Source organism: Sycon ciliatum, chromosome 10 (assembly GCF_964019385.1).
Source record: "Sycon ciliatum chromosome 10, ocSycCili1.1, whole genome shotgun sequence".
NCBI classification, from domain to species: Eukaryota; Metazoa; Porifera; class Calcarea; order Leucosolenida; family Sycettidae; genus Sycon; species Sycon ciliatum.
The window spans coordinates 4,965,257-4,991,477 of NC_088652.1; the positions used below are offsets into that span (position 1 = coordinate 4,965,257).

A 26,221-nucleotide genomic window follows, 5' to 3' on the forward strand; every position below is an offset into this window, starting at 1 on the left:
TGTGTGTGTTTGTCTGTGTGTATGACAAAGCAACTCCAAGCAACTGTGAGGTGTACATCAGGCTAACCTAATTAGTGGTGGTCAATTCCTCAACCTGGCAATCTGTTGAATGGTGTACTTGCTTATGCTACCACAAGTTGTTATGGCTAGCATAGCTTATTGGCTATCATCCCTTCAGCAAAAAAGCAGCTGTAATTGTATGTAAGTACGTGTGTGTGTGTGCGTGTATGCGTGTGTGTGTGTACCTGTGTGTGTGTGTGTGTGTGTGCATGTATGTGTGCGGGCGTGGGGGCATGTACAAAAAAAGAAAAAAGAATATTATGTTTCCTCCTGCATGCTTCATCCAGAGTGACTATCCGAGCCAATAGTTGCATGTATAGAGGCAGAGATGGAAAGAAATTTCTATCGCTTTTCAAGTGACGAGACACGTGGTATTATTATAATCAGCCTTTTCACGTGGACATCGACAAGCAACCTTGGCTAGTCTTCGCTTAGGCCAAATGGAAAGAAGACTGAGGAACGACCGGGGTCAATGAGGTGCTAATTCGCATGCAACAGCAGAATAAGAAACACAGAAGTAAATATATGTATATCAAAACAGTCCTAAAACACACGCACTGTCAATTATTGACTTCAACAAATAAACCGCGGAATCTTGCTGAGTTGTATAATGAAAGTAGGATACATGTGCAGGTAATTGACGTACAGAGTGCGAAACGCTGCAGAAATAATACGGGCAAACGTATTATACAATTCTACTGAGACACGTATGGATGGTGTTGATCACTTTACCAGCCGGTACGCAAGTATGGACGGTATTCAAATGGATGTGCTGTGGAGTAAATGATCAATCATTGTATTATGATAGCTATGTGTTTAGACATATTACGGTGTGGGTCAGCAGGTCCCTTGAACTCACGACTACAGTATGGTATTATGTTCTTTTATTACTGATGCTTCAGTATTGTGTTTCTCAAAACAATTGTGCAGCAGATTGCACTGCTAACGTCTAAACTAAGGATTTAACTTTAACGCTGAGCCCGAACTGCTAAAAGAGAGCTGAGTCACAAGACAAATTCTTCCTCTGACATTTAATGAGCATAACATTCATACAGAAGAAGAATTTTGTGGAATCATAACCATAATAAATTGACGCACAATGATACCACATGTACAGTGTTATTGAGGGTGTATGTCTGCATCGTGTACCGTGATGATTAAATAGTATGGTTAACAGATGCGTGTGCTTCTCTTGCGTCCACCATATATGGTACATGGTTCAGTGTTATCGGCCGGATATGCTTTGCGTCGTATTCGTTCAGTCTTCGTATCGGTGTTTGCTGGCAGTTCATGCTTCGCCATTTGCTTACGATGCTGGTTTCCCGTGTGTTGCTGGTGCTCGTGCGTTGTCGTACAGACTCTCATCTACACTCATGCCATCTGATGGTAACTAGAGAGAGCCGAGATGAAGATGGCAAGAAAACAAATCTTTTTTAATGTAAAATATTTCACCTTATGCTACCTGTATCGTTTTGTAGATTCTTATTCAACCACCACACAAGAACTGCGATCTCGAGCATACCTCGATACACTGCCGCAGCACACCATCAGCAAGCGACATATCCGTTTACACTCAGTTCCTTCATACAACTGTTTTCAGTATAACACTCTTAACAGTATTAGATCTTATTTGTAACCTTTTGTTTAACGAAAAACCGCACAAAGGAGGGATAGGAACTTGTTTACTCCCATTACAGCGGGCAAATGTGTTACGGGAAGGATCAAACTGAACGGCTCAAGCAAAGCAGAATGCACATTATGGAACAGGACGTACATTGAACTATCCTAAACAGGAGTCGTACAGTGGATTCTGAAATGGAGCGGCTTCACGCTGCAGACAACACAAGGATAATGAAGAGAAATATAGCTGACTTAACGAATCCTGCACCTGCTGTTTGTTCTTGGCAAGGTCTTTAAGCGAAGGTCAAACTAATATGCATATTTGACTTATTTCAATTACTTTTTTCTAAAAGATGCCTGATGTGTGTATTGCCAAAGATTTGTTCGCTGGAGACTGAAGTTCATGCACCGTACTGTGTGGTATGATCCGGTCAATGCGGGATCAGTGATATTACAATGCACGCTTATGTACTGTAATTCATGGCTTTTCTGTCACCACTCCTGTGTCTACACAACTCGTTATTGGCTAGTGATTGTGATTATGAAGAATGAATGAATAGAGCTTTAACCGTATTATTGATATAAAAAATGTGAACGCATTAATACCACAACACCAGAACGAGTTATAATTATGCCAAATCTCTGGGCACTTCCCCATCAAAACGTAAGTGATTCAAAGTTACGGATTGTGTTGTTCTCATGCACACCACTACTACTAGACAACAGGAACTAGTTTGGTGACAAGATAATATAAACTAATTATTTACATTCTCCAGTGAGGAAGAAGAGCAAGGAGAAGAACACATGAATCCAGAATATGGATGCGTGCATGCGTCCAATAGAGACATGACGTAATCACGTGAAGCAAGGCGTATAACGTAACAATAGGCGTTATACGGGTGATAATAACTTGAAGTACATGCGCAATACATGAGTAGCTAGCATGATACATCACGGATATTTCCTAGAATCGGGCAGTGCCCGGTCCTGGAAAGCATTGCTAATAGAGATACCGGTATGCGTGTATACACGTACCGTCCGTCCGTTTCCATGGTCACAGGTGTTGACATAAGCTGCAGCTTGTGATATTGGTGGACCTGAGTTGCTCACGCTCTGTGTTGGCTTTATGGCCGCGGGGGTGGCGACAGTTCCCTGCGCAACCCTGGTATCTCTGCACAAATCCACGGCGGAGTATGTGTGTGACAAGGACGCATCTTGTTCAGCACATGCGGCACTTCCACAGCGCATTGCGGCAGCTTGCTCCATTTTCTGCCGCGCCCATTATAATAGATAAGCAGCACGTCACAACATAATTAACTTAAAATGTAGTGGGCTACAGATCAACGTCATCGAAAAGGAACTTGATGATGGTGTAATAATTTTGTGTTCCAAAATAGTCAAAGTATCACCCTGTTCTTTGACAGCTCACCAGTAGGGACAGGCATGGGCTACCTGGCTTGTGTGACTGGCATGTCTGATAACAAGGTCACTCAGCACATTCAAGTTGTGGCAAAAACACCATTTCACTTCTAGGGTTTTGATAGCATTTATACCCAGCTCATATTAACCCCCACTAATTCCTGTGATCTATAACTGGTGAATATATCTCCATATTCACCACTTTAACTTGGGGTATATACTTTGCTATATTACCCACTTAGAGGTTGTAACTTTTCAACTTTCAAGGGACTTAGAAATTTTCTCTCCAATTGAAAAAGAAATAATTGAAGAGAAGAAAGAAGTTTCAGCAGGAATCGAACCTGTAACCATAAGATTCCCAAGCACCTATCTTGACCACCCAGCCACCAGGGTGTTGATGCAGATGTTGGTTGAAAGATAGGTCTTAGCACTGGAACACGCAATGCTACCTACACATAATAGTATACTGTAGTATACTGGGATACTAAAATAGCTATTTCGGACCAGTATTTCAAGCCAAAAACGAAGCTAGGTATAAATAGAATAAACACCTCTGTCTTGTGTTTATGGGAATATAAACGCTGTCTATAAAAACCTCGGCTACGCCGAGGTTTTTATAGCAGTGTTTATATTCCCATAAACACTACGACATCGGTGTTTATTCTATACGTATTATTGGAACTTACATAGCTGGGAAGAACTTATCATACACAGTGAATGCCTATTACTTTATCGGGTGGAGCTGTGATAACCAGTTCTTCAAAAGTGACAGTTTGTCGTATCAGTGGTCTTCTTGCTCTCCATCTTGCCACTGCCGGTAAGACAGGAGAAAGGAGATAAGCAATGTCTTACTATGGTCGACTTACCCCAACTTGCTTGATGGTGAACGGTGGCGCAGCGATATTAGACGCCATATCCAGCTCCTGCCCATTCTCGCTGTGTGCTGAGTCATACATGTTGCCCTTTTTCTCGGTCTAATGAAGAAAGCACACAGATTGATGATACTGCACACTGCCCAATATTCGCGTCAATATATTTATTTTTGCGATTTCTATAAGCAGCAAGTTAGCGATGGCAAAAGTTCGTGAAGCGCTGGGGCCACCTGCATATTCCCACCGTCAGAGTGTGATTTCGCACTAGTTGATATTGGTAGTACGCTCTACAAAAATAGAGCATATTCATCAGCCTCGAATATTATGTAGTTTACAGTACGAGGTGATTACAAGTATTTATCACATGGCACGTGATTGTTGCCCGTACTCCAGCGAATCAGCACCTTTCGCGCCGCGGGCAATAATATGCGATATTGCCCGCAAAAAAATAGTTTATTTGCCCGCAAAAAATAGTTTATTCAGTGATCGCGTGACTACGCTCGTACGACGACTCTGTAGACTGTACGACTCTACGACGAGTCGCAGTGTAGCATTGAGACGAAGATGGAATTCTTTTTGGAGATGGACATCCCGGCAATGGACATGGCCTCGGACGTCTGCCGTGTGGTGCTTGCAGGGATCATTTGTTCAGTCATGTTGGCAGCCTGACCGTCGGTAAGCTTGTGGATAAGATTCAGTTCTGCTCGAAGTGGTACTGTGATCACAAACAATTATTTGAAATAACACAAATTCAACTCAGCGTTGTGCGTTTTCAAATCCTCGCAAAGTCACTGCCTGTGTGTGATCTTCATGTGCCACGCAAAGCTCTTACCAGGCTCATCTCACCTTTGCTTGAACAACAAACACAACAATTCAGGAATGTTTTGCAATGAAAAATACAGCTATCTGGAGCTGAAAAAAAAGAAGAAAAATTGTCCTCAGAATTGCACACCAGGGAGTCGTCAAATACTTGCACTTGTTGCAGTACTGTATTTGACAACTTCCTGATACACATGTAAACATGAAGAAACTCGTTGTGGTAGCACTCTTAATTTTTCAATTGAAATTATGATTCTGCTGTATTTTATTGTCGTTGCCATGTCTATTGCTATGACGATGCGGTGCCGGCACTTTTTTTCTGTCTCCGTCTTTCAGTACTGTATACTCTCTGATGGCCTGTAGTAGACTTTTTGTTAGGGTGTAGGAGAAATATCTTCATTTTTCCTGTTTTGATAATGATAGCACATCAATTTAGAAAAGCGATCCTGTCAGCTTTTCTATTATTGTGTTCACATGGCGCTACCTAACGACACCGCTATTCAGACACGTTGTCTACGTAGCTACGTAAGTTTCTACGTAAGATGCTCGGTACCTGGTCCATGGCTCCTACAAGTACCATCGCGCGGCCGGCTGGCCGCATGCCTGTGCATTGCAGACTTTTTGTTGTTGCCTTTTCGGATGTGCATGCACGAGGAACTTCCTTCTTTGGAACTGCTTCTTACATGACCTGTTTCGGATATTTCGTCTCCTGGCCTGGCTTATTTCGTTTCGGCGCTGCTGAGACCTCCTTTCGCGGAATATTACTCAATGACAGGTGAGTTGACCAGTTCCCTTTGATTCATTTGCTTGTGTTGACTCTTTCATTTACGAAACGTGTGCTGATTTTGGGCGGAATGCAATAAATAATGGAAAAGCTGACAGGATCTCCTTTCTCACAATTTAGCTTTTCCGCAGCCGAGGCCTCCTTTTACGGAATACTCAATGACAGGTGATCTCTGAGTTGACCAGTTTCCTTCGATTCATTTGCTTATGCTCACCCTTTCATTTACGGAAACGTGTGCTGATTTTATTCGGATTTAGATCCATTTTTATCTCTTTGCCCTTGTCTACAGTGTGCCAAGAACGCGAGTTCACCTTCTTGACGGTAAGGCTTATGTTAGATGTGTTGTCGAAAGACTCATATTCATTGCACATTAGTACGTTACAAGTAAGGCACTGGTCAGTGGCATACTATCGTTGGCAGTTCGCAATCTAGAGGGAAAGGTTCAAGGACTCATTGACCGAGTTTGCCAAATAAATTCGCATATCAGGGAAAATCTCCATTGTGGAGAGGTTCAGTAACTTGTTTGCTTCATACAAAACAAGGCAATGGGTGCAGTCTCGTCTCGTGAAAATCTCCTACTTGTATGTTTGGATTTGTTTACTCGAGTCTGGGCTGTTTGATTTGTGAGTACCGCCGAGATTGCACTGCCCCAAATAAAGTTTCGTGCCGCCAAAGCAAGAATTACGATCTGCAATCTGTTTGTAGTACCTGCAAGAATGTGCAGTACATGTATCGTACTTTCTCTGTTGCTGTTTCAGTTGCCGTCATGTTGCTAAAGAAAGGTTCAGTAGAGAGGTTCTGCAAAACGAAAATTCGAACGAATTTTTGCGACAGGCCTTGCGAAAGTGTGTACGAATTTTTGCACGAACTTTGCGTTCTGCACATTTTCGTAGTTTGCGCGGGCCAAGTGCACGTACGCCAAGATGACCCGATCTCACGAAATTTCCTACGACAGTTCATTTGGCGTTCCATGTAAGTTTCGCGTCCAAAGTTGCGAAAGTTCATGCGAAGTTTTGCACTTCATGATGTAGAGCGAAAGTTTGTACGCATTTTCGTTCTGCAGAACCTCTCTAGTGACTCATTTGTTTCATACGAGATGAGTCGGTGTGGCTTAGAATCTTTCACTGTAGAAGAAATCTATTCGCATGTCTATTGGAGAAAAAATTGTATTCATTGGTTATAAAATAGGTTAAGACAAACTCACAGAATAAAATACCATCGGTACCTTGGTGTTCGTCCTAAAGAGGTTCGACTGGATATCATTCATACTCACCAAAAGATGTGTAAGATTTTATTATCATGGAGTGCCTTGTTTATCTCTCAGTATCAGTACCTCCAACCATACTTGTCTTTGTACATACATCTACATCTACTGTTCTTTCAATCAAATGAACCCCTCGATAGGCACGTTGCCTTTGGGTCATTTCATAATAATAATAATAGCCTTGACCCTTTTATACTCAGGATCAGTTTAGTTCTTGGAACGAGGTGTCGGACTCAGCAATGTATTCGTTTACATTATAATACATGTTTATTGTTCCTCCTTTGCTGTGTTATTTTAGAAAATCGTGGACTAACAGTTTGAAGTCATTGAACTACTTCCAAAAGTTGTATCGACATCAACAGGATTACGATTTCAGTGCAATATGATGCTGGATGACCTTATCACGATAACCCATGATTATAAACCATTATAAACACAGAATCAACAAAAACATCTGGGACACGCACCTGGCGCATGGCTACATTTCTCAAATAAATCTGATCGAGGGTGGGGAAATCTGAAATATCTGAAAGGCAAGACAAATTTATGACAGAGTCATGAAATTCTGCAACAGCAACATGCACAGAATGACCTCCGTATAAAAAGCATCACCACCACTACTCACATGTTTCCCCGCAGAAGAACATGCATTATGCTAGTGCCATTTTCTGCAAGAAAAGGCTTGCACATCAATGCGTATAATACGGTATTGATATGATGTGAAGGCCATCATTTACATAATTATTGATATAGGGCATTCCATTGATTGGTGACAGAAAAAAACAAAAGAAATTATAGCAATAAAAACTGCTTTATGGCAGTTTTCTAAAAAAAGTTATTGTGTTCTAGTCCATGGACCTCGTCTAAAAAGTAAGAAATTAACGAAATGTGATAGCTGAAAATTAAAATTTCACACAAAACCTCACAATAATCACACACAGAATTAAAAGCTACATGTAGACGACCTTTTCCCCTCGTGATCCTCTTTCCTATGCATGCATGTTGCCAATTGTTGGTGCAGTACAAGTTAAAGTTTAAAACAGCATTTCAAGTGTTGTGATTATTGTGAGGTTTTGTGTGAAATTTTAATTTTCAGCTATCACATTTCGTTAATTTCTTACTTTTTAGACGAGGTCCATGGACTAGAACACAATAACTTTTTTTAGAAAACTGCCATAAAGCAGTTTTTATTGCTATAATATACATTGTGGTCATAATGTGTTGGCATTTGGGCTAATTTCAACAGCACCCCAATGGTCTGCTCTGTGGGCCATGTGATAAATTTGTTATCGCATGGTTGCTGCGGGCCTTATGGCATATTATTGCCCCTCGAGGTTAGCCCTTGGGCCTACGGCCCTCGGGCTAACCTCTCGGGGCAATAATATGCCATAAGGCCCTTGCAACCATGCGATAACATATACGTATTGTATACGGCATCGAAAGACCTTGATCGACCGGAAACTGCCCTAGAGGACCTATAGCCTGTAGTAATCGCACGTTTCACTATCCTTCACCATCTACATCTTCCCGAACTACAGGCCTTTGCAGTCGTGGACGTGTTTGCACAGGCAACTTTTCTTTTCGGTGCAAGTCGCGCCATGATACGCCGTTTGCTGTGTTTCGTAACCCAGACAGGGAGCAGATCAGGGAAGCACATACCAAAAAGTTAACTGAAGTTAACCCAAAACGTACCTTTGGCCTTTGAAGAGCACTGTACCCCTCGCTATGTGCCCGTTCAAACGTCTAAGGCAGAACAATAAACATGGAAAATGAAAATCAATCAAGCAAAACTGTACGAAATTGGGTTCTGTTGGCATTCATTTTCGGCAGCTTATTTTCCTTACACAGTTTATTGCAAACATGAGGGAGCATGTTATGTGTGCCGTCACAATTCACAATCCATGTCGAACGCACTCAGAGACGGTATTAATCTTTAGGACAGACATTTATACTTATTACCCATGAAAAGAAAATTCCAAAATTCTATCTGTCATTGTCAACTCTTTGTGTTCCAATTACGGTATTATTTTGTTTTCCTCCCCTTACTCTTATTTTTCGCGTGGTCGGCAGTCACCCACTCTCTAAACATTGTCCGGTGTTTCCACCGAGTCTTGAGATGTTGTAATAAATATATGACCAAAGTACACTTAAAAAAAAATTGGACTGATGTGCAAAGCACACGGTTGGTGTATATTATTACTTGTATATTATATACTTATTACAACATCTCAAGACTCGGTGGAAACACCGGCCAATGTGAAGAGAGTGGGTGATTGCCAACCACGGCGATAAGTAGAAGTAAGGGGAGGGAAAGGAAAGAGTAGCAAAATGAACAGCAACAACAACTCCGTAAAGAAAGATAATGTCTAATAAATTAACACTAGCTGGGATATTGCCAAAATCTATATGCCGCCCTTCTTTCAATTCTTGCACAAAAACGGCGGTCTTTGTCCACGCCTCTGGACATTTTCTGCTTTGTTGTGGCACTTGAACAAAGGCGAACATTTGCCGAATGGCAGATGCACCCTGTTACGGGAATAATATCGAGTGAACAAAAGTGATGCTGTGATGTATCGGAATAATAAAGGGTGATATGTTTCAGCTTTTCCAATGACTTTACCTCAACTTCCTCAGAGGACAACGGTAAGGTTGTGTTTTGGTAGTGGACATCCAGCACTGCATGCTCCTGCCTATGACCTTTGTGCAAATGGGCATATGTATTGCCCTCAGTCTCGGCCTGACCAAAAGAAAACACGACAAGAATGTTAGTCTAAAATCAGCATTGGGTAACCTATAGTCCTGCTGGTCTCCAATCACTACTCACTGTTTACCGTAGGAAACTACTGAAGAGACAGCAAAATCGCTCACACCTTGATATTGGCATAGAAAAAATTAAGAAAAATGCTACAGCAATGAAAAGGCCGAAATGTGCCGTAGGCATTGTGCAATTCATCTACAGGCATGATCGTGTAAAATGAACGCGGTAGGACGTAAAACAATATTACTTTCCCAATGCTGTACACAGCAAGCTGTTTCGGCTAAAAAGACCCCATCAGTACAGCTGCGAGCTTTATGTAGGTAAGTCAAGTTGCCAGCCATGGTGCAAAGGTGGCAACAGCGCCGTAGCCCTCAAGCTGCGAAAGGTAGCGAGTAGTGCATAACGCAACAACACTAAATCAGCCTACGGAGAGAGAGAGTTCTAAACAAGACAAATGTCGAGGAGCAATATACCCAATGCTATAGAGGGAAAGCTGTTTCGGCCATTAGGGCATCACCAGTATAGCTACGAGCTGTAAATAACCCGAGTTGCGAGCCATGGTGGAAAGGTGGCACAACGGACATTAAGAAAACTCGTTGCTTTAGCGCCAGAGAGGTAAAACTACGAAAAGTAGCAAGCGATGCGTATTAAATGCAGCAGCAACTTAAAGTGGCCTACAGAGAGCGCTCAACAAGACAAAATAACGGCGAAGAGCTTTCTTGATACATGTTCAACCAGCTAAGCATTATTGTGTTGAGAAACAAAACAAGCCTAGAAAGGTTTGCTTGTACCAAGCCACTGCACACAAAATCAAATCAATAGATCGATACTTTCACCATGTCCCATACACTGATTTGTTAGGAACTATTTACTTAAAGAATTAGAGAGCATCTCATGATCACTTTCACCTGCAGTTTCTTCTTCATTTCCCCATATTCTCAACTCTACCCTGTCACAGTCTGCTGCGTGCGAAGGCTTGGATACGAAGTCCGTGTTGTCATAGGTCTCATCAGTGTTGTTAGAACTCCCCGGCCACGAGTGGGTTGTATGTGAGCTCCGATAGCAGTGTAAGAACTTTCCAGAGCTGACGGAGCAGGTCTGCAAGATGCAGCCTGCATGCATAACCGTGAAATGAGTTTTGAAAATTTCCCAGTGAATAGCACTATGTGCAGCCTCCTGCAGCTCCATAAGACACTAATAAAATATGGAGCTACCATGGCCTTCCATTAGCACTGCCAATTAAAATCTCAGTTCGATGCATCAGTTATTTTCACACACACACACACACACACGCAAATCACACAACCTATCGATACACGCACACACAATACACATGAAGCCTTTTGAAGCCCATCGCTAGAGGCCATGCTAGCAATGCTAAAGCAGAAGCCGTAGGAACTTGCGCTGGAAATGCCCAACTCAACAGCTTGCAAACGACCGCCACTGCTCAGCCTTCTCTACACCATACAGTTATGAAGTTGCTTTTTTTCTGGCCAGTGAATCCCTACTTTTTGGTCTTTTTATTTTTTTTCGCTCACACATAACACCACATACTCCGTCATCCACTTGCTTTTGGTAACCATCCAAGAGAATGAAAGAAAAGTTAGGAGGAGTCTGAGAATGAGAAAAAAGATGTTTGAGACCTTAATCGTGGATAATCAAACGCGCGACCTCTCGATTGGAAATCACTTCTCCAAATGGGACAGACAGACAGACAGACACACACATACACACGCACACACACAACCACAACAAAACTATGCGTATTCAAAAAGTGGCAATACTTACATTGGTAGAGGAATCCGCTGGCTCATCCACCTGCACAGATGTCCACATAATGCGTGTGTGTAATCACGTACACCGACATAATAGTACACAACGTGCACACACGTAAAAAACATAAAAAAACATCTCGTTTCGCGTGAAATGTGGGGGGATGGCGAGTTTTCCGCTTCCGCAGGAATGTAACCGTTGTCTTGGATCAAAAACTCCCTTAACTGCATCTATGATTACTTCATGCCAAGCCACGAGTTCCCAATTACCTATGGGTCACAGCACTGCTGGAAAAATCCTTACGGGTTCTAAGAAAGACTTGAACCTTGTACTTTCTGACTCTCAATCATGGTCTCAGACCATTCCACTATGTCTGCCTGGATCATACAAGCAAAATAGTCCCAAATTCAGAACACTCAGGAACACTCGACTTTGAAAATCAGGCTTGTGTGAGATTCAGACTGGATATTGTCAATGCAGACAAATTCCCAATTTCAAGGTGCAGATGTAGCTCCGGAAGGGGTACGACGTGAGCAGATCAGGCCCAATTGAAAGAGCTCCCAGACCGAAAAGCCCATTCCCTTCAATCAAGTTCCCTTGCCAGAACTGATGGAAATATTCTTCATCCTGACTCGAATCCTTTTTTCAATCTGGTACCCTGCACCTGAAAATTAGAAGATTATCCAAAAGGGTAGGTAATTCACTCACTGCAGAATAGATAGGACCACCATAATCATCATCTGATGCACAAGCAGGACGACGTCTGGCATTGCTTTCTGGCCTGACGTTCCGCTCATTCGCATCCTACAACAAAACAGCACAATATGGAGGCAAGCAGTGTGATTCTAAAGTTGATTACCTCATGAATCCAGTCAGGCATTCAAAATACCATGTTATATTGCAGGCCCTAAACTAATCTTTGGTCTAATGTACTGCCATTGAAAAATCATTGATTCCATTTACCAATTATGGCTTTTACCGTAACCGAGTTACTAGCCTACAAATAATCTGTTACAATGCTGAATGCACCAAGTCGGTCATGGCTCTTGTGGTCAATGCATCTGTTCTGAGTCAAGTTCTAATTTCTTCTTACAAAGTTATTCTCCATGGTCTCGTGTTCCTGAGAATGATGGTTGGACACAGACTGATTTCCTAGATCCAACTCACCACCTGTAAGCAAGGAAATAAAATGAACATGACGAAGAACCACTTGTTGTTGTTGTATACTATATTTATAGTGGAAATCAAAACAGGCAAAATGCCTATTGACATTGGACCCACTGTTGAATATCAAGTCGCTGAATATGCGTCAACGTTCTCAAGTTTCCAATCAAATAGTAAAGCTGCTTTGTTATGTCATAGCCAGCGGACACGCATGGCTGTGACATTTCGTGACTCTCTTCTATGTTTCTTCATCTGAATATTATACCCTTTCTGAACACGTACAGTACCGATCACAGTGGTTGAAGTGTGTGTGTGTGGGGGGGGGGGACCTTCAAGATCAATTATTGCGTTCTTTTATAGTACCTTTAGAATGTGAGCTCGTTTGGGGCGAATGCAAACTTCACGATTATGTAACATTTTACTTGTTGACGAGAACACATCATGCTCATAATTTTGATGATTTCGTGCCAAAAAACGTACAACTAGGGAGTTTTAGCAACTCGTGAAAGACAGCGAAAATGAATTTCACGTTACGACTCGTAGATCTACCCATTGCGTTTAGTTTTAGCAACTAGTTGATAGTCGCGATATGCGCTAGCGCTCGCACTTGCACGGCAACGGTCTGTGCGCTAGAATGCACACTAGAAGGAGTTGAGATCTTGTCCAAAGCGTGTTGTAGGAGCCACTCGTTTCCGTACTCGCAGGGGAAATCGAAATAGTTTGGCGTTCCGGCTGAGCTTGTCTGAACCAAGCTGAGGAAGCGACTCCTAATCATACACACCACTGGATTTCCTCATACAATTAAAGGAAAAAAGCAAGACTACCGGTACTTCCTCTTCATCAATGATCTTGCAGTATGGCAGAAGATGGACAGGAGGATTGAAATCATCCACCAGCAAAAGAAAGAAAGAGTGAGGGGTTGAACTTCAAGTAACGTAGTCGAAGCTTCCCTCTTCTCAAATCAAACTCTTTTTGAACAAAATCTCTACGCCGCTTGTAGATTGTTGAACTAAAATCAAAACAAAGGATCTCTAGCCAGCTAGGACTCGTAGACCAGAACGAACCAACTGCCTGTGATTCGTACAGAACCGTCAACGAGCTCAGAAGGGCAAGATTGCGGCTCGAAACGCGACTCGAACCCAGTCGCTAGTCATTGGAGTCGATAACGGACTCGTACTAGTTTACGAGTTGCTAAAACTCTCTTCTCTTGTTATGAAATGAGGTGTTGTTTTTCTGTGTGATGGCATTCCCCAAACTGTCTCGTCTAGTCGCGTGCATGTGTGATATGAGCATGAGCGATTTTGTAGTCGACAGTCCTTTTGTCAGTCTTCTTGTTCGTCTCTGTCAGAGCAGTTTGCTTTTCCGTCATGTCAATATAAATAATGTAACAAACAAGTCTTATCCTTTGTGTCCTGCGTCCCGGGGAACGGAATGACTGAGATTCCATAACAAAATGGTGGCGAAACCCGGGACGCAGAGGATGAGTTAGTTTGTAGTGAGTCTGTTCGTCGTCGTCGTCGTCAAAAACGAAGTAACTGTTACTTTGAAGTAAACAGAGCGTGGAAGCGGAGGAGGTGAGGAGCTGGTGGAAGCGGAAGATGACGCGGAGAGGAGGCAGAGAAGGTGGTGGAATATAACTGTGGACTGGAGCCTGAGACGGCAGGAACCGCGACGGAGCGTGTGGCCGTGGCTCGCCAGAGGACAGTGGACGAGTCTGGCATCACCGACTGTGTGTCGTCCTTGTTTGTCTTGTTGTCTTGCTCGCTGTGTTGTTCTCTCTCTGTTCAGTTCGTTGCTTGTTGCTGTGTTATTTCAGTGGTTGCTGCCGGTCTGTTGCTCTTCTATTCGTTCTGTTGTTCTCCATTGTTTTGTGTTTTAGATTTATTTTGCGCTGCTGTGCGCACGGTATTAGTTTGAGAGCTTCGGTTCTCGTGTTTCGGTTGGCCTTGTATGCCTGGTTTGTAGAGCGTCGGCTCTAGGTTTTCGTTTGGCCCTGTGTCGTGGCCCGGATTTTATTTTAGAGCATCGGCTCTTGGTTTTTCTGTTTTGCTGTGGTTCCTTTTGCTGTTGTGCATGTGGAACGTGGTGTCGGTTTATTATTTTGTGGAATGTCATCAAGGGGGCAGGTGTTATGAAAATTAATGATGTGTTGTTTTCCTGTGTGATGGCATTCCCCAAACGGTCTCGTCTAGTCGCGTGCATGTGTGATATGAGCATGCGCGATTTTGTAGTCGACAGTCCTTTTGTCAGTCTTCTTGTTCGTCTCTGTCAGAGCAGTTTGCTTTTCCGTCTTGTCAATATAAATAATGCAACAAACAAGTCTTGTCCTTTGTGTCCTGCGTCCCGGGGAACGGAATGACTGAGATTCCGTTACACTCTCAAGCTCTCAACCACTAACATTGTACATCGCAAACACATGAGAATATTTACTGAGCAGCTGCGTTGTTCGATGCGGGTAGCCGTAGTGTGAACCAGCAGAACCTTACTCCCCCAATAAGGTCAACAGTCTGGCATGGTATTATAAGTGCAAGTGAGTCATCAAGGCAAACAACAATACCATTGCAATTTGTTGATCGGTATGATTTAAAGATATTCCGGGTAAATGGAGCACCTGTTTTAAAGATATTATGCTAGGAATGTTTTCTAACAATTTCTTGAGTGCTTTCGGCAATTTTCGGAATCTTAAAGCAGTGAAAAACGAATATATCATGAGCAAATGAAGAATTTTATCACGGCATTGTACGTACCCTGGAAATATTTTAGAGGTATCAACCTGAATTTCCAGAGAAGGATAACGGCCACGACCAGCACCAGCAGTACAGCACCAGCAGCACCAGCACCTATTGCTGCAGATCCAGAACCGCTTGAGCTCTCCTGAGAGCCACTGGTTCTGTCTATGGTGGTATCTGAATGATTCGTCCTAGCTTTGGAATCCGTCGGTTTGGTTCTGATAGTCACAGCTTTAGACGGAGTACTGTTCCGACCATCAACTGTTGCAACAAAGGCCCTCACAGAGTAAAGCACATTGCTGGTCAACCCTAAGAACCTGACCTCGTGCGCACCATGACAGATCATTGCCTTGTGCAGGGGCTTTGCTGCATTCAGAATGAAGCAATACTTGGAAATTTCTGATTTGTAGGTGTCCTTCAGAGCTACGCTGATTTCAGTGTCCGTGGTTGTTAGAGTGAGTTTTGATGGTGCTGTAACACAAAGGCAATCGCAGACACTTTCCCTCAAAAAAATTTACGATACGCAGATTGTCTAGAATCATAACAGGGATGGAGATTGCAATTTTTCCAATTGGTAACCATGACCACGCACCACCATGAGGCCAGTCTCCAAGTATGTACAAGCACAAACGCAAAGGTATACCAAATCAATACCCGCACTGTATCCACCATTACCTCTCCTTGCATAAATACTGCCATGGCCAATAACATTCTTATGTTGCCTATCATTGCGTAAGTATGAAACTCAGAGAAGCGACAAACCAGTCTTTCCTTTGTTGTTCTGTGTATGCACAAGTACGTAATATGCCCAAGTATGTTCAAGTACTTAACAGCTACTGAAGTATGTAGGTGCACCTTTTTGCCTAGACGTTGCAGGACAGGCAGAGTCTAAACATGACTGCTGTGAACAAACGTGCCTATCTAAATACTATGGAGACAGTGTAATGTCGGATATCAACTCGACACGATAATTATGTCAGTAATGGTGAAATAGGATGGACTTGAAAGATGACGAAATTGTTTGCAGCTAGGGAGAGTGTGTGATGTTCGGTTTGAGATTACCACTATTTGTCAGAATATATCAAAATAGTATTTACTATCAGGAGCTACGTGTAGAGTCTTCAAACAAAGATTTTGTTCAGTAGAAAAGCACTTACCTGAGGGTAAGGTCCTGATATACGTTCGACTGGAAAGCCAGCTCCAGGCGTACTTGTTTTTTATCCGTGCAGAGACGCCATAGTGTGTGTCGGCAGTCAATTTTATACGCACATAGATAGATTTTTGGGATGAAAACGTGTATACTTGTGGCTTGTTCACTGTGTCTTCAAATCGGAACCGGTACGTTACAATGGGCAGGTTTCCGTGTACTGTAACGTTGACCTTTAGTGTGACATACGTATCGGTGACTGTATGTATTATTACCCCGGATGGACCTGCAGCACACATACAATGTACAGGTACAAACATCATACAGTGAAGATTACTACGAATTCGTGTCTTGACCGGGTCAAGAACCATTGTGCCAGCTTCCGTGGGACGCCAAAACCCTAACACAAAACATCACATGCAGTTCGTAAATTTATTGCTGTGCGTGTGTGTTTTTGCGTGTCTGTAAAAAACCTAAAGCATAATCAATACTCCCACCAGTGAGCCCGTTCATCTTGGGAATGGGACCGTCGAGGCCGTTGAAAAATGCGCGTATTTTGAGTCCATAATTCGCTGGGATGGTCTTTGTGCGTATGATGTGCAGTCGTGGATTTCTAAGGCATCTCGGGTTTTTGGCTGCTTGCGGGCATCTGCCTTCGGGAACCGCTCCTTGTCCTTGCGATGCCGACATCGTATCTACGTGGCTCTCCTTCTTACGACACTGTTGTATAAAAGCGTAGGCCAGGACGACCAAGGCTACGTATCTGCACCGTCTTAACGCATTCCACCATCAATGCGCGCGGGCTATTGTCGACAACTCAAGATACCCACAATTGGATGATCCAGTCACATCTACAACATTGCTGAAGACCCTCAAAATCGTCTCTGAGAGCGGCGGCATCATCCGCAATCGTCGGCTACGATGGCTCCGCCATTGTGCCCGCATAGACAATGACCGTCTGACCAACCGTACCTTGTTTGGAGAGCTCTCCGCAACTCGACCTCAGCATGGCCAACTTAAGCGTTAACGGGATGTGGTTGTGGACAATTTCAACCGCATTCATTCACCTGTCCGGGAGAAGGAATGGCTCAACATTGCCCAGAACTGCTCGGAGTGGAGGGAGGTTATCCACAGTCGTCCTCAACCTCGTGATGTATCCACCGAGCCAGAATATCATTGTGCATACGGGAAGACGTGTCGCTGTCCCGGCGATCTGAAGCGCTACAAACCTGTCTGCCAGTTGTCACAGCTTTCGTTCTTTCGCTATCATTGCCTACGGCAATTGGCAAGTTCACGGTACAAAGTTTCAGGTGTGTGCACGCGGGCATGTGTGGCAGGGAGTAAGAGGATGGAGGGAGGGTGGGGGGGGGGGGGAGCGTAGACCAAGTCGATCAACTGGAGGCCAAAGACCAAAATCCGATTTGTCACATCCCTTCTCCCCCGTGTTCCAGGCCACAAGGCAGGTAATCACAGTTAGCCCTTTTCCAAAGGTGCTCGCCCTGTTTTTCGCCCTTTTCCCTTTTGGGAAAACGCCTTTCCTTTCGCCCTTTATTGCGTTCTTTGGTGAATATCGCCCTTTTTGAGCTTTTTTAGCTGAAAAAGTGCTAAAATCGGTTTGCTCATGCATGCGATCACATTTTCCGAGTGATCGATGGGCTCTGGCACGCCGCTTGTTTTTTGGGGGGGGGGGGGCAACAAGTTGGTGAAGCTTGTACCCGGTGTACACAATGCTGTAAAAAGTGGTATTTTTTAGCTTTACTTTCTGTTTTGCCTTTCGTGGACCCACAAATGGAAGAGTGCGTATTCATTTCTCAGCTTGCGTTCATATCTGAACATGTATCATAGCTATGCTTCACTGAAAAAAGAGCACTTTTGCCTGTTTTCACTGGAAAAAGAGCACTTTTTCAGCATACGTTCAGGCACGCGAAAAGCACTAAGTGCGAATTAAAAGAGCACCTTTGGGAAATGGTTATTCACAGTGAGTTTGTCTAAAATCATTTTTCAGGAACGAGAGATTCCTGGATCAAGTCCTGATGTGCAGGGGATGGATTTTCCAACTTTGCAGGAGGACGCAGCGGATTGAAACAAAAAAACCGTGAGGCATTGGGAACAAAAGGAGTACTCTACGTATGACATTTGTGATGATGGGGAACATGTGTGTTTCTTCTTTACTGAACCTCACGTATCCTGCGCCGAGTTGATTATCTTCTGACTGTTATCCAAACATTCATCAAAATAATATTTACCACTGCTTACTTTCAGGACGAGTTGCAAACGTGGACCATCCCGATGCAGAGCTGTAAAGGCCTGCCACCGTTTTCACATAAACTGAGATGTTGTAAAGTGTGTTACTTGTACAATTGAGCGATGTGAAGTTAACAGTGTCACACACACGATTCGCACCGTATGCCTTATGAATGGTGTCTGTAGTGAGAGCTGGTCCGTACGTAAAACAGTATTCACTGATGTTAGACAAGTAGGTTGCCGGGTGTAAGACAGTGGAAACAAGCAGTACATTGACCCTTCCGTAAATCAAACTTATATTGAGCGGTGCTGCAGGATGAATATTGCAAATAAAAACAGCAGTTGTGGGTTACCAATGCTCTAGCTAAGGCACAACTGAGTGCTATGAAAGTTCACAAAGAGACAGGACCCCAGTGAAAAACCACTGAGCTATATTAGAGTTTGATTCGGCTTCGCGTTGTGGCAAGCCAAGCCCCATCTCCGGGACAACCAAAATGGCGACATCGACAGCTCGATTTTTGGTATCATGGATATCGGTCGTTGGTTTAAAATAATAGATGTTATTCAAGCGCAGACTGTGGTTTTTGTTCCAGTATTTTTCAGCTTGTTGCTTGCTGTCTTCAATCATGGATTTGTGGGACTCTCTTGTCCAAGTGGCAGTCGCTGAGCTGGGAAACGGTGACCAAGACAGAAATGGCTGGTCCCTAGTTGCCACCTCTGTCAGCAAGGCCACATCATCAGCCAGGCTGAAACGGAGTAGGGGTTTCTTCCCCTGGGCCAGTGGAGATTCAATGACGTCCAGGGCCAGTGGAGAATCCGGAGCTAGACTAGGTTCCGCCATCTTTCACATGTCCCCGAAAAAAACAGAAGTGAAACCTTCGACAGCAGCATGTGCCTTGTCTTTTCGAATGAGAGATGATTGTACTTCGCGGGGTTTTCTCCAGTGATGTCATGATGTTCCTTATTCCCACACTCGAGTGCTGCGCAGATCGAAGGTTCTTGAAAAATTCTTCGCGGAGCGCGATCCGTGTAGATAGCCAAATTGACGTCAAGTCGTGAGCCCCAGACTGCGTAAGTATCATCCTCGAACCCAGTTGATAGGTCTACACGTCGAGGTTTGCCAAAAACGTCTTGCCGAACCTGTCTAATATAGCTTTGATCACGTGAAATTTGTTAGAGCATGCTGCATCTGAGCTATGAATGTACGTACACATACATAGGTCGTATCTTCTGTTGTATTGACAGTCAACAAGGGAGCGCAACGATGATCGTAACATGATATCATAGTCGGTGGTACTATTTCAGGCGCTATCTGGTGAAATTCATGTATCGGCTGGAAACCCGGCGCTTAGTTGCAAAGCATGTCGTATTAACAATTTCAAGGATTCTATTATTCCAGTTCATAACATTGCATTCTATTACCCCTTACCTGGTTGCATGATAATACTGTGACATGGAACGGCCTAAGATATTGTAGAATCTACCTGCTGACCCTGGTAATGAGTGAATAATCCTCATATCCTTATTTGGACAATTATGTATGGTATTACCATCATGCAAATGAGGCCGTAAAATCAGTACTTCCGTACATAATATTAGTACAACAGGAAATCAGGAACGATAGAAAAAGATTTGTTTTGCAGCATTGACAATTGGCTTGCATGCGAGCGTTGTGCATCCTGTGGAGAATCTACGGAGCAGGCATGATCTGTACATCATTTCTAAAGTTTTCAGCTTACCTGGTGGATAGTATTGTTGACACAGGTAGGGATAGGTATAGTCAGGGACATTGAGAAACTCTCCATTTTCAGGATGGTACAACACACGATAGCTGGCATAGTATTGTTGTGGATATAGGCTTTTCCAGGCTATGCTACTTGATGTTGTGTCGGAGGATGGTGTGTACCAAGTCCAAGATTGAAACCGTCCATTGGAAAAGTTTGTGCCAGCGAGACCTACCCATGTAGAACACCAACACCATCCCGTTCCAGACACAGGAGCGCACGTATAAGAACCCCATGAGTTGCAACATGTACACGTTCTCACTTTATTCAGTGCTGCATTCGCACAATTTCTCTCCAGCGTTGATTGAACAGTAGCAAGATCTCCATTGAGATTCTGACATTTTTGTCGGGCTACGTCAGACCTCTTGAACTCCAAAAATGCAGTCATTTTGATTTTGCCATGAGGTGCTCCGCAGTCCGTCCATGATACTGAACACACACGTCCACACACAAAACAAACATGTACATCTTTAATGGATAATTACACACAATCACCTGCACACACAACCATACACCCTCAATGATGACCACTAAGTTACATATTTGAAGTATACTTCCTACCTTATTCGCTCTCTTGTAGACCCAACCCACAGAGGTGTTCACCCATGCATATACAGTAGAGTCTCGTGCTGAAGAACGTTTTTACCAAGGGGTTAGCCTGGGACGTTATTGTTTCAGCAATCTGGCTGTGTTCTTAGAATCAAATTGTACCGAGTCTTATGTATTTACAAACGTTCAAATACCAGAAAACCAACGCTACACTTCTGAACTTTAAGCTGCAAACATACTAGGTACAAAATCACATACAAACCGTGTTAAAGTAGATATTCGTCGCTTTGTAGGTTTTCAGCAACCAGCCCACCCCGTTTGTCATTTTCGCGTTTCATCGACTGTTCGCAGCTAGCTCGTCGTCGTAGAGCATCAGTTTCCTGTTTATTTTTGAACTCTATTTGACGTTCGCGGCCTTTGTGCTCCTCAATGACCAAATACAGGGCTGACGTTAGTTACTTCTGAATCTCCTTTGAGTCGGAGTGTTCTTTTGTGCCGTAGCTGTGTCTGCTGTGCATTTTGCGAAGACCATGCAATCTCGTTCTTGATGTGTATGTTGACGCGACGTCATGGAAACCGCTTTGCCACGGGTCAGGGTAACCCTGTCCGTGAGCGCATAGATTCGTTTGAGTTTCTGGAAGAAGTCAGTTGTCTGTCCAGGGATTTTGTGTTGTCTGAGAGTGCGAGTCGGACACGCAGAGCTTGAGGCGAACATAACATTCTATTTTTACACATGTTTTATTTTATTTCTTCTCCAGTGTATGATTTATTGCATTTTAAACCATTGTGTTAATTTGCCCATAAAAGAGGCCTGATACAACATAACATGTCGCAGTGAATAGTTTGATGTATGTATTTGTAGTAGTTTGAACCTACGTGTGGCCCCTCGTCGGTGATTGGCGAAGAAAAGCGAGTATCAGCCAGAGCGGCGTCCTTCAGCGAGGACTGTATGCTTCACGCAGATGCGCCACCGGTTTGGCTTCTGCCTATCCCCCCTGCTTACCGTAATATAATCCTCCAGCAAATGCAGGACGACAGCTGTCGAAGGGAGGAGGTATTGCTGGCCAAATTGTCAGGCCACCCACGACATGATCCGGCGTCTTCTTGAGTTGACATGGACGAGCGTGTTTCCAGCAGCCCCCCACCACCCCCCCCCCATAGGTTTTTCTGGATCGCCTCACCCAGAGCACGGCGTCTCAAGGCTCACGATGGAGCAATTGGTTGCGTCGGAGGGGCAACCAATGCCAAGCCCCCTCCCGAGTTAGACGTTGGAATCTAAGCCTTGATGTGAGCGCTCGAGGTTTCTGGACGCGTGGTCAAGATGCACTTTTTGATGAAAGGGTGTTTAATCCTGACGCTTCTTCCTATGCGCTATGCGCCAGAAGCTTGGACGCGATCTTCCGGCAACATGAGGGCGTTAAGAGCCTTCAATATCAGGAGAGAGTAGTGAATGTTGAGCGTGGTGCCTTTGCACCTGTGGTGTTTTCCGTGAATGGGCCAGCTGGGCCGGCATCCACGGCCTTCCTGAGGCATCTTTGCCTGCTCACGTCTCAATCTTCGGGAGGTAGCTATTTGCCGTTGATTGGATATTATCGCTGTCCGGTGTCTTTCGCGCTGCTACGTTACGCTGTGTTGTGTGTCCGTGGTGCTCGGTCGGCTCGTCACCGTCCAGTTCACATGCTTCGTGAGTTGGCGATGGTGGAGGGTCGGGTTTCCCTCCCGTGATTAGTGCTGCACCGAGCTTGTTTTGTGTGAAAGTATTATTATTATTCTTATATTTAGAAACACTTTTCTCAAGGTTTGGAGACTCCACTGTAGCCAATACTTGAATCCATACATCCTGTACACACACCTTGTACACACTCTCTCTAACGGTCTCTAGGCTACACTGCAATTGATATACATAAGATGAAATTTTCGGGCAAGGCCCATCATCAGGAATAAGTCTACTGTAGACAAAACAGGGATTTATATATATACAACGTGACAAGTACTAGTGACCAAAGGTGTGATGGTATGGCGTAAAATGTTGCAATACCACAGGAAGCGAGATTATTATGTGTGATATGTATGAAGTGAAAATATAGTGCAGGGATAGTGCAGGATTACTAATGTGAGTACAAAGCAGAAAAATACACACTTCTAGCAACACACACACACACATACATACACACACACACACACACACACACACACACCACACACACACCCACACACACACACATACACAGTGCACAAATTCTTGCACAAATTATGACAGATATATTTACACATCACCCAACAGTCGCCAACCACTGTCACTATTCACTGCCGGCTTCCTCTTCCTCATGAATAGTGCCTCCATGATTTTGCGGTCAACGTAAGACCGTTGCTTGCTGGCGAGAACTTGTAGATGGGAAAATGGCGAGAACTGCGGTGACGATGGGAAGGTGTGCTGCTTTTGTCGATAATGGTCTTCCCATGGCTTTCCCAACGTCGTCGGTATATTGATGATTGCATACTCGTTTGGATCTTTGGTATTGCGGCATTTCTGGCATTTGTGGATTATCTCAATTCCCGCCACCCACGCATACAATTCACCGCAGAATATACACACACGACCAACTCTCACACCATCAGTTACTTGGACCTGTCAATCTCGGTGTCAGGTGGCAAGTTGGACTGGGAGTTATTTGTCAAGTCGTCCCATATTGATGTACATTTGTCATATTTGTCTGCTTTGCCAATGGAAACAAAAATCGCTGTCGCCAACAACCAGATCAGCAGGGCAGTCAACAACGCAACAACGGGGGCAGGACGACAAATCACAGATCACCACACTCCTCCTTGAGAACTACTACCCACGGCGCATTATACAATCAGCCATACAACACTCCGACACCGCACGGACAACCGCACGCATCCGAGAGCAGCCCCACCAGCAGACACCACATCGGAAGGGGAAACGACAGTACACGTCACTTGTCAAGGTACCGTATGTAAATGACCAGCTTGCAAGGAGGGTTCGTCAAGTGGTCAGGTCGTTTGATAGAGATGTGCGTGTGGTCTTTACGTCCGGTCGCTCACTAAAGGATATGTTGGTCTCGTCGTCATTCAGCAAGCCACAATGCCCCAGGACGGTACAGCGGCAGAGGGAGAAGAGGGGGCGGGGTCGGCCGGCTGAATGTCGTGCATGCGATGGTGGTCTGAAGCGTAATGTTTGTATGTCCCAAGATGTGGTGTACTCTATGAAATGTACCATCTGTCAAGAAGAATACGTCGGGGAAACAGAAAGGACAACACGCAAGAGGACTGAGGAGCACTACAGACAAGCCAAGAACGCGACATTGGGAAAGCCATGGGGAGACCATTATCGACAAAAGCAGCACACCTTCCCATCGTCACCGCAGTTCTCGCCATTTTCCCATCTACAAGTTCTCGCCAGCAAGCAACGGTCTTACGTTGACTGCAGAATCATGGAGGCACTATTCATGAGGAAGAGGAAGCCGGCAGTGAACAGTGACAGTGGTTGGCGACTGTTGGGTGATGTGTAAATATATCTGTCATAATTTGTGCAAGAATTTGTGCACTGTGTATGTGTGTGTGTGTGTGTGTGTGTGTGTGTGTGTGTGTGTATTGTATTGTATTGTATTTATTTAAAAGGATTCTCCAAAAGCAAATGGATGCTTATCACGGAAGTCTCCCACATAAATATCGCAAGAAAAATGGGGAAATGGGGAGAGGAGAGTGGAAGATGAAGCATGGGAAGAAGGGAAACAAGTACCTAAATATCGAGGTATAAAAGCAGGAAAGAAATCGACGAGGGAAGAAATCACCTCTGCAGATAATAGCGGGACATTTAGATGAAAAAACCCAGCAAGGATTAATTTCAAGGAAAAAAAATTCTCAAACGGAAAAGTTCGGAATTCCAGTCAGAGAATATCTATGCTGAGAGTAATGAGCCTTTAGAGCAATGCGAAAATTGACGGAGGACTGAACGCAGCGGATGTGTTCTGGAAGTTTGTTCCATTCCACAGATAAACTGAAGAGAGGGGATTTAAGGAAATGGGCGCCAGAACGAGGTAAAACTATAGAGGACGGGTGACGACAACTAAGGGATACATTGAATTTGAAACGAATTAGCAAAGACGGAAACTGGTAAAAGACATGATGAAAATACAGCAAGGACAGAATCTGACGACGCCACTTCAGGGATGACCAGTCACAAGTACGATTAAGAATCTGCTTCGGGGTTTCCCACTCAGGAGGGTGCCGGGTCTTACAAAGCAGATATGAACGAGCAGCAACGGCTTGCAGTCGGTCTAACGTAAGCGAATCTGAATGGGATACGGCGAATGACCAGACAGGGACTGCGTATTCTAACAGTGGTCGTACGTAACACTTGTAGAGCAAATTCACGGTTGAAGCAGAAAGGAAATGGGCCATATGGCGCAACAGAAAAACACGACTGCGAAACTTATGGGTGATAGATTTTATATGGTCAGAAAAATTTAGTGAAGGAGTGATAGTCACGCCGAGATGACAGTGGCTATCACCTTTCTGAATAGGCACACCGTTCATTGTCAATGGGGATGACGGGCCGGGGGCTAATGCATATTTTTGAAAGGGTAGGTGGACGCATTTACTGGTGTTAAACGTCATGGCAGTAGCTGATGACCATTGACAACACTTATCAATGTCAGTCTGGAGCAATGCATGATGGATAGGAAGTGAGGTGTTTGCTGGAGAAACAAGAATTAAATTAGAGTCATCAGCAAAAAGGGATAGGGTACTAGAAGCAGGGGCATCAGGAAAGGAGTTGATGCACAGGTTAAAAAGAAGCGGGCCGAGATGGGAACCTTGGGGTACGCCAGCGGTGATGGGCAAAGGGTCAGAAAGAGTTTGACCAATGCGAACGCAAATACTACGATCACTGATGAAGTCCTTCACCCAAGAACAGGCAGAAAGAGAACACCAACCTGAAACAGATTGAATAACTAAATGATGACTAACTCTGTCAAAGGCCTTAGAAAAATCAAGGAACAGCTGGTCACAAGAAGACTTAGAGTCAAATGCACGCGAAACAATTGAGGTAAGCTGTACCAATTGGTCAACTGTTGACCTCTTTCGACAAAAGCCAAACTGGCTGGAACTGATAATTTTATGGCTCTCAACAAACGAGTAAAACTGACGGCTAATCATAGACTCATACAATTTGGCAACTGCATTTAACAGCGATATAGGACGGTAATTGAC

General features: G+C 44.0%; 1 protein-coding gene across 1 annotated transcript in view; it reads right to left on the reverse strand.

Annotated features, from left to right (window-relative positions):
* Positions 1 to 449: 449 nt before the first annotated feature.
* The window catches only part of LOC135826000 (uncharacterized), a 28,746-nt gene continuing 2,974 nt past the window's right edge, over positions 450 to 26,221 (reverse strand). The window contains exons 2-14 of the mRNA XM_065338635.1: positions 20,393 to 20,866; positions 18,666 to 18,962; positions 16,420 to 16,695; positions 15,281 to 15,733; positions 12,463 to 12,539; positions 12,078 to 12,173; positions 11,385 to 11,414; positions 9,459 to 9,575; positions 8,531 to 8,581; positions 3,966 to 4,073; positions 2,716 to 2,949; positions 1,863 to 1,891; positions 450 to 1,450 (exon numbers count right to left, since the gene is read on the reverse strand). Of these exons, the coding sequence (XP_065194707.1) occupies positions 1,432 to 1,450; positions 1,863 to 1,891; positions 2,716 to 2,949; positions 3,966 to 4,073; positions 8,531 to 8,581; positions 9,459 to 9,575; positions 11,385 to 11,414; positions 12,078 to 12,173; positions 12,463 to 12,539; positions 15,281 to 15,733; positions 16,420 to 16,695; positions 18,666 to 18,962; positions 20,393 to 20,866 (2,261 nt within the window). The 3' untranslated portion in view covers positions 450 to 1,431. The remainder of the gene's footprint in view (positions 1,451 to 1,862; positions 1,892 to 2,715; positions 2,950 to 3,965; positions 4,074 to 8,530; positions 8,582 to 9,458; positions 9,576 to 11,384; positions 11,415 to 12,077; positions 12,174 to 12,462; positions 12,540 to 15,280; positions 15,734 to 16,419; positions 16,696 to 18,665; positions 18,963 to 20,392; positions 20,867 to 26,221) is intronic.